The sequence below is a fragment of the Drosophila obscura genome, unplaced genomic scaffold (assembly GCF_018151105.1).
Source record: "Drosophila obscura isolate BZ-5 IFL unplaced genomic scaffold, ASM1815110v1 contig_192, whole genome shotgun sequence".
Taxonomy (NCBI): domain Eukaryota; kingdom Metazoa; phylum Arthropoda; class Insecta; order Diptera; family Drosophilidae; genus Drosophila; species Drosophila obscura.
This window is the reverse complement of record NW_024542781.1, coordinates 3,071,785-3,080,779: the sequence shown is the minus strand read 5'-3', so window position 1 is coordinate 3,080,779 and position 8,995 is coordinate 3,071,785. Positions and strand designations below refer to the sequence as shown.

At 37.7% G+C, this 8,995-nt stretch overlaps 1 protein-coding gene across 1 annotated transcript; it reads right to left on the bottom strand.

Annotated features, from left to right (window-relative positions):
* Window positions 1-5,300: 5,300 nt before the first annotated feature.
* On the bottom strand, window positions 5,301-5,776 carry LOC121404254. The gene is made up of 2 exons (XM_041593554.1): window positions 5,663-5,776; window positions 5,301-5,603 (listed from the first exon to the last, which is right to left on the bottom strand). Exons 1-2 carry the CDS (start codon window positions 5,707-5,709, stop codon window positions 5,327-5,329), a joined length of 324 nt encoding a protein of 107 aa, XP_041449488.1. The 5' UTR covers window positions 5,710-5,776; the 3' UTR covers window positions 5,301-5,326.
* Between the last annotated feature and the right edge of the window lie 3,219 nt (window positions 5,777-8,995).

Genomic DNA, 8,995 nt, shown 5'->3' with positions numbered 1-8,995 from the left:
AATGATAAATAAAACTAATTTTAATTTAACCTTTCTTCTGGCACTGTAGCGTATTTATTTATGTCTATATTCAAATTTGAAATGCGCGCTCTGCCATTCGCAGGAAGCGCTTACATGTACAATACCACAATTTAGGTGGCGCCAGCGCGGCCACTTCTTGGACTATAAAATAAAGGAAAAAAACAAAATAAAACGATCATGGAACTTTAATTCAAAAGCTCTGGGGAAAGCTTTCGCAACCCAACCTAAATATCAGTCAGTTTATACAAATCTTGAGCTTATGATTTTCTTAGAATTTTAGAAAAAAAAAAAAAAAAACTTTGTTTAATTTTTTGCTACCAATAGCAATATACAATGTATTCCATCTAACATGTAGAACGTTCAATGTACATGCCTACAGGTTCATTTAATATAAAAATATGTATATAGATTAATGTTTAATTGTTAACGCGGCAAATTGTAATAAAGAGCATAATAAAGTTAGCATTGGTTGGAATGAAAAATAACTAATATTTTGCTACTGAATATCGCCAGTATGTTTTCGTATAGTCTTTTCTTTTCTTATATGCCGCTAAAATTAAAAATAGTGAAAATATTACTTTTTTTTTAATTCTAATAAAATATAGTCGCAACGAATATTTTTTTTTATAAATAAACATTTCAAATTTTTTCCTTAAATTAGGAAAAAAAAAATATTATCCAACGGGAGTACTTTCTGTGAAAAATTAATTTGCTTTTGTCAATTATAAAGTCAATTCCTAATGAGTGTATCAAAAGTTGTTTGCCAAATTCAACAATGAATCCGATAGTAAGTTGGATTAAAACTGGCATTGCTCCATTAGAGGTCGATCCGTCTGCAACGACTGATGCATCCATCCGTTGGTGCCATCGAATCCCAGGGCATAGTGGATATCGGAGATCGGGTAGATCCACGGCGAAGCGACTGATGGGACCCTCCACCAGATACTGCTCAAAATCCTTGGATGCGAGTGGAGCCGCCCAGGTCACACGATTCTGTGTGTGGACGGCGTATACCCATCATCTAAATTTACTGTATTCAGCTTTGCTTCGCAACCTCCTTGTTGAGTAAAGATTTTGGAATGTTCCGCTGATGGAACACATCCCATATTACCGGGAATCGTCTGGAAGCAGCCACGTGCAGGGCTTCAAAATTTGTTTTGTTGCGATCCGAAACAATGGCCATCAAATTTCCAGATAGGCCCCAATTAACGATTTTCTTTAATACGATATCAATAGCCTTCTTAATTTTGTCGCTTCCCAGCTTTGATTGTCGTTTCCTGATTTTATCAACATAAATTGGGACCTGTGAATAAAAAACTGAACTTTTTGTGTGTTGATTGAAAACTGATTGAAGTTTTTTACTAATTTGAGGTCGCTGATTTCAAATCTGATCTCCATTTTTTTCCATCAGATCGCGTTTTTAAGTTAAAGGTATTAATAGTATTATTGAATTTTTTCAATCAATAAAAGTTCAAAGAGTCAAAACTTTACTCCTCATCGGACGATTTTCAAAAATTTAATTGTTTTGCAAAGCTAACAGTTACATTATAAAAAATAACCAAGTTTAGTTCTTTGTTTAAAACGCCCGATTAATTTGATTTTGTCAATTTTTGAGCTTGAAATTTTTCAAAAATACTTTTAATACCTGTAACTTAAAAACGCGATCTGATGGAAAAACGAGAAGGAACGTGGGAGTCGCTTCTGGGGTCGCGACTCTACCCGTACTCAGTCAGTATATACATTTTTGAGCTTGATTTTTTAGAATTTTAGAATTAAAAAAAAATGTTACATTTTACATTTTTTTGCTACATCTGTTATCTACATCTACAATGTATATTTTACATCTAACATGTACATTACAGATGTACCATTCATATTCTACATCTCCTCCGCTAGGGGTTGCTCGCGCACTGAACGCGGCAGAGTGTGCGAGCGAGAAAGAGAATGAGTATCGTATCTCTGGCAGGTGGAGGCGGAGGAAGCAACTGAAAATTAATTTCATCATTTTGGCTATAAATATTATCCGATCTGATTCAGATTCGGCAGTCTGGTAGATATGGGTATTCTCTACGATACTGCGTTTTATCGTATCTTTAAAAATATGGCTGCCACAGATTTTCGTCCTTTGTGGTGGCGGAAGGGGGCGGGGCGAAATTTTGAAATACACTTGTAGCAGTGTGATGTCACATGAGTCTGGAAACCAAATTTGGTTACCCAAAATCTTAGTTTTGTTAGGCGATCCGAAACAAGGGACAGACAGACATGTCTATATAGACCCGGCTATTGATGCTGATCAAGAATATATATACTTTATGGGGTTGGAAACGTTTCCTTCTCTGCGTTACACACATCCACTTTGACCACAAATCTAATATATCCCTTAACTCTTTTTTGAGTACGGGTATAAAAATGGAGATCAGATTTGAAATCAGCGACCTCAAATTAGTAAAAAACTTTAACAAAGTTTTAGGAAACATGGCTCAGTAATGGTTGTTTAAATAAAAAAGAAAAGAAAAAAATTACAAAGTCAAGTTTATTGGCTGGGATTGTGCCAATTGGCAATTGTGCTTTTATTAGCTTTATGAAAAATCATATTAAATTAGCTTCCTATGTACATTAAATCTCTAAACAAAATAATTCTAATTTAAGAAAATATTATAAAAGAAAAATTTTTTGATTAGTTACAAGTACATTATAATACTTATAATTTTCTTTTTGGACTACCGATTGGAATGAAATAAATATTAAATCATTTAAAATATGTTTAACTAAATGTTTTTATACCAAAACAATGATTTTTGTGTCTATTTTTTTTTATTATTAATTTTTAAACAAAAAAAAATGTTTTTTGTTTTTTTTTAAACTGCAACGAAAATCCAAAACTTCGATCTGATACAGAAAAACCAAGTACAGGGTTGGATTTAGCATCCACAATTACCGTACAAAACAACATTCAGTTCTTAATCAACAAAACCATTGTTACCTTATTTTAAAAATTTTATATCAAAATAATTGTAATGCAAACTACCTTGTTACTAAAATAAAATAAATCTAAAATAGCTTAAGACATGCAAAATTTTCTATGACACTACTATTATTTTGTATATAAGAGCGAGTAAGTAAACAATTACCACACGGATATAAATATAGCTAAAGTTGCTTCCGTCCATGCTCATTGCAGCAAATGCCAGCGCCTTCAATTTCACCGTTCCATCATCACTGGGTGTCTTAAGGGGGTGGCTGAATATATTTAAAAAATAAATGTGAATTATATAGTTAAATAAACACTTACCATATGCTGTAGATGATATTCGTCAAAATATATTACAAAAGGTTCATTAATAAACTTCGTTAATGATGACAGAAAATTTATTTTGCCATTCTGTATCTCCTCGAAATGTGCTGGGCGCTCCAAAAATTGTATAAAACTAGCAGAGATAACATCCTTTATTTTTATATATTGTATTTATTTACCACCCCACCCACTCTGCCCATCCCAATTGGCTGTCACTGGTTTGGAAAGCAAAAATCTATTATACACAATTCTTTTGAAATGGAGATCAGATTTGAAATCAGCGACCTCAAATTAGTAAAAAACTTTAACAAAGTTTTAGGGAAACATGGCTCAGTAATGGTTGTTTAAATAAAAAAAAAAAAAAAAAATTACAAAGTCAAGTTTATTGGCTGGGATTGTGCCAATTGGCAATTGTGCTTTTATTAGCTTTATGAAAAATCATATTAAATTAGCTTCCTATGTACATTAAATCTCTAAACAAAATAATTCTAATTTAAGAAAATATTATAAAATATTATAAAATTATACAAGTACATTATAATACTTATAACTTTCTTTTTGGACTACCGATTGGAATGAAATAAATATTAAATCATTTAAAATATGTTTAACTAAATGTTTTTATACCAAAACAATGATTTTTGTGTCTATTTTTTTTTATTATTAATTTTTAAACAAAAAAATATTGTGTTTTGTTTTTTTTTAAACTGCAACGAAAATCCAAAACTTCGATCTGATAGAAAAACCAAGTACAGGGTTGGATTTAGCATCCACAATTACCGTACAAAACAACATTCAGTTCTTAATCAACAAAACCATTGTTACCTTATTTTAAAAATTTTATATCAAAATAATTGTAATGCAAACTACCTTGTTACTTAAATAAAATAAATCTAAAATAGCTTAAGACATGCAAAATTTTCTATGACACTACTATTATTTTGTATATAAGAGCGAGTAAGTAAACAATTACCACACGGATATAAATATAGCTAAAGTTGCTTCCGTCCATGCTCATTGCAGCAAATGCCAGCGCCTTCAATTTCACCGTTCCATCATCACTGGGTGTCTTAAGGTAGTGCTGAATATATTTAAAAAATAAAAATGTGAATTATATAGTTAAATAAACACTTACCATATGCTGTAGATGATATTCGTCAAAATATATTACAAAAGGTTCATTAATAAACTTCGTTAATAATGACAGAAAATTTATTTTGCCATTCTGTATCTCCTCGAAATGTGCTGGGCGCTCCAAAAATTGTATAAAACTAGCAGAGATAACATCCTTTATTTTTATATATTGTATTTATTTACCACCCCCACCCACTCTGCCCATTCCCAATTGGCTGTCACTGGTTTGGAAAGCAAAAATCTATTATACACAATTCTTTTGACATACAAAGTATACGCAGCTCGAAAAAAGGCACCAAATTGCGGTCAACAATTTGTACCTGTTGTTTTTTAGTATCGTGCAGTTGATTGGTGGTTCGTACACCCACAATACCGCAAAATTAATTATCAAAATTGGAAAACGATCTGAGGATCGAGTAAGTGCAATACCGAGCATCCGCAAACTGAACTACAACGAGCGCGCTAGTTATGTATCCAGACGGATTTACCGTTATTTGCTATGGCAAATAATCAAGGGTTCTTTTCCCGAAACAGAAGACATCTGTATCGTTTTAGTGTTAAAAGTATAATGATAATTTATTCTGCGTTTGCTCTTTTTAAATAAGCCTGCTATATGTCGATCCCTATCTCTCTCTCTCCTTGTCTCTCCTTCCTTGTTCTGTCTCTTCTCGGCTTCCGTGTCATGTCCAGTACAGTGGACATTGGTTACGGTGGACACTCAGCAGTAGGTGTGCCATCTTGGGGAAGTAGAAATGGTAACTCGCTCGCCTTGAGAAATGGCTGCAGAACGAGGACATCACTCTGAACCCCCGTTCGCGTCGCGACACATACTGCGATGTGCGATCCGTGGCAGAGATCCTCAAGAAGTGGCATCCTTCAATAGAGCTGCGCTGCTATACTGCAGCCAGCAGCTTCATTCGTCGGCTGCAGAACTGGCAGGTGTTCTCGTTCCGCGAACTGAAAAAACTGGGCCTCCGACTGAAGACGGAGGATCTGAAACAGCTGGCCGAAGGCAGGCCAGGAGCAGTCGACTGGATGCTGTTCAACCTCATTGGCAAGAATGAAGTATGGCCGAGCATTCGAAACACGCCCAAGTCCAACTCCTTGGCGGGGATGAGCCTTAACCGCATGGTCGCCTTTCGCACTCCTGAATCTAGTTGGACATTGGATAAGGATTGGAAGTTATAGATCGCTTGGCAAGTATTTAGTTACTTAATTAAAAGGCTTGCCGATGATTCTATGGATAATTCTCCTTCCATACAGGTCTACATGCCACCTTTCGCCCACCAATAAGCTACCAATAGTCAGTTTCAGGTGCAGGTCGAATGCTTGAGGACTCTCTCTGCAGGACTCTCTCTCTCTCTCTGATTGGAGATGGAAATTACGGACAGTCTGAAAGAGGCTACAAAAACAGCTTATTTTGCTGCGAATAATAATAATAACAGATATTAAATTCTAAATTTATACCTGCGCTTTTACTAGTCCACAAGACGTGAGTGGGTGAGCAGCCTTGGGCGGCTATGCCAGGATTGTGTTGACGAGTAAATTTATTCTTAACTTTGAGTTTGTTTTCCTGCTTGCATAGTGCAAAACAATCTATGATCTGTCCATAATACTTGGGATGTAGATGCAGCCAGGCGAGGGATGGAACTTGCCTACTGCCAAGCACTCGCTGTAGTTTGGCCCTGTCCACATACAGAGTCTCCCCATTGACATTGGGGACTGGCCAGAGTCGAGAAACTGCACAGGCAGTGTAGCACCCATCCTTGATCTGTGGCAGTGGAAGGGTTACGGTTAGAGGCCTTTCACTGTGCGTCTCTCCCCAAGTGTTCCACCAACCTGCCAATCTGCTGGTCCGTCTCTGGGGCAATCCGGATGGCCAAAACTCTAAAAGGGAGAACAGAAATGGAAAACTTTCAGTTGGGATTTCCCTGAATTTGAACAAGCATACACATACTCCACTGTCGATGCTTTCAGCTAGGATCCATTCCCATAGCCCATCCACATACGCTCATCTAGATATGTCGCCTTTTGTTCGTGTAGTGGCCCCTGGACCCAGCTGGGCTCAAGGAGCGAGCCTTGGAACAGCTTCGCATTCTTGGCAGCACTTCCCCCATTGAAAACGCATTAAACAGTAACCAGTCGACGGTCCCGGGCTTACCCTCGGCAGTATACAGTATACTGTAGGTTAGTGATATGGCGCTGAACGGCAGAACGGACTTTGGGAGCTCGCCGCCACCACAAATAGATCCGCAGAAAATTTATAATGATGAGGACATGGAGAAGAGAAGTGGAGGAGCGGTAATTCAAATGATGGAAATACTGCGAGAACATTTTTCAATAATTCGGAATTATCAGCTGATATAACTGGCTACGATGAAAGCCTTATAATACGATGTTCAACATTGCTCCAAGCTATGGCATCAGGGTACAGGATTAATTCTGAAAAAATTCCGAATATATGCTTTTGACACTGCCAAGAAGTTACTAGATTTGTATGATTGATACTACTTTCCGCCCACAGTGCACAAAGTTTTAATCCATGGTGCAGATGTGATTAATTTTGCGCTTGTTTCAATTGGAGAATTATTAGAAGAAGCTGCAGAATCGCGAAACAAAGATATACAAATATTTAGAAAGCAGCATACTAGGAAAATATCTCGAATTGCAACAAACACGGATTTAATAAACAGACTACTTTTGTCTTCCGATCCCTTTATTACAGGACTAAGGAAATTACCATGCAAATACAATTCAAATTTAATGAAATCTGCATTAGATTTGTTAGAAGAATCGGATTAATTATTATTTCTTCCCTTTTTTTTTTTGATTATTTAATTTATACCACGCCCATTTCTTTTGTTATGACTCCTATTTTGTTTGTATAGTGTCAATTGTCAATTTCTTAAGCCAGTCGTTCTTTTCACCTCGCTCCTGCCTTTTTGCGATAATAACTCAATATTAATTGCTAATAATTGTGTAAATCATTGAACCTATCATTGCTGATCACTGTTTGTGCCAGTTATATCTGTTTTACTTGCTATTCAATTGATTAAATATAATAAAACATTACGATCGTTAAACAAACTTGCTAAAACGATTTGTTTAGTGCTTTTATCTATTCCGCTTTGGATCAACGCTCTCTCTCTCTCCGCTGCATCGCCTACTTACACACGCTCTGGAGCGCACAAGTGCAAGCTCTCTTGCTCTCACTCTCTGGATTTTACCTGCATTCTTCTCCAATTACTCTTTCGGTGTCTCTGCTGTCGTGAGCTTCACCGTTTGTTTTCGTCACCTCGCTGGATCATCTGCCGCTGCTGCTGATCGTCGCTCGCTCTGCTGCCCGCTCTCTCATATAGCTTTGCGTTCTTCTTGGAGCACAGTGATTCAACTGCTGTCAAAAATGGCTGTTGTCTGCTGTGCAAAAAAATGCGAATTCGGTGGCAACATAGTCAGCGATTCATTCCTCAGCTGCTGGCTATGCGACAATGTCGCCCATATAAAATGTGCTGGTGGTGGTAATTTTGGACGAGTACACGATCTCATCTCAAAACGTATGGGTCTGACTTGGTAATGTTTGGCCTGCCGGGATATTGAGGCCGAAATGCGCACTTTTATGAGGCAGACTCGTACTGGCTTTCTGGATGTCCGGAAGCAATTTGTCGCTCTCAACGAGAAATTCCTGAACCTGGAATCTCAATTTCTTGGCCTCAAGCTTCTGAGTGAATCTCCTAGACGGAAAATCCCTAACACCGATAACAGCAACTTCTTGAAACCTATTGGAATCGGAACGCCTTCTTCTTACCTACATACATCGGCATCTTTGGCTTCGCCGAGTGGTCATGCCTTGCCGGAAATCAATCCGTTTCTCACACAATGTTATGCCACTCACTGTATCCATCACTGCTGACACCGCTGTTCTGCCCCGGGACTCACTGTCCTCACTGTTCCTGCCACCGTTCCTGTTCCAGCCACCGTTCCTGTTCCATTCATTGCCTCGGCTGCTGCCATCGTTTCTGCCCCGGGACTCCAACTAAGAGCAGTAGTACCTCAAAAGGCAATCTTTGTATCTCGCCTCCTCCCAGAAACCACACCGGAAGATGTTAATCTACATCTTAATCATTATCTCAACTCACCGCCTGATGCCTTTATCATAACTAAATTTAATTTTGACCATAAGCGTAATATTTCATCCTTAAAAATTTGTCTTCCCGATTCTCTTTTATCCAAAGCCTTGGAACCGTTCGCGTGGCCTGAGCACTAACCATACAACATATAGATCAGGGGTCGGCACACAGACTCACACATTTTTTTGGTGCGTTTGTGTGCGAAAACAACAGACACGAAGTCAAATACGTTACTTATTTCTCTGCCGCTGCGAAAGCCGAAGAATTGTACACGAAGCCGTTCATAAAATATTTTTTCGTTTTGTTTTGAAAAGCTGTTGTGTTGCGTCGGGCGCGCGGGGTATTTCTTCCATTCTCTTTTCTTTTAGGCTAGCCTTTGCCTCTGCTTTCGGCTTCGTCAATGCCTCGACCCGACCCG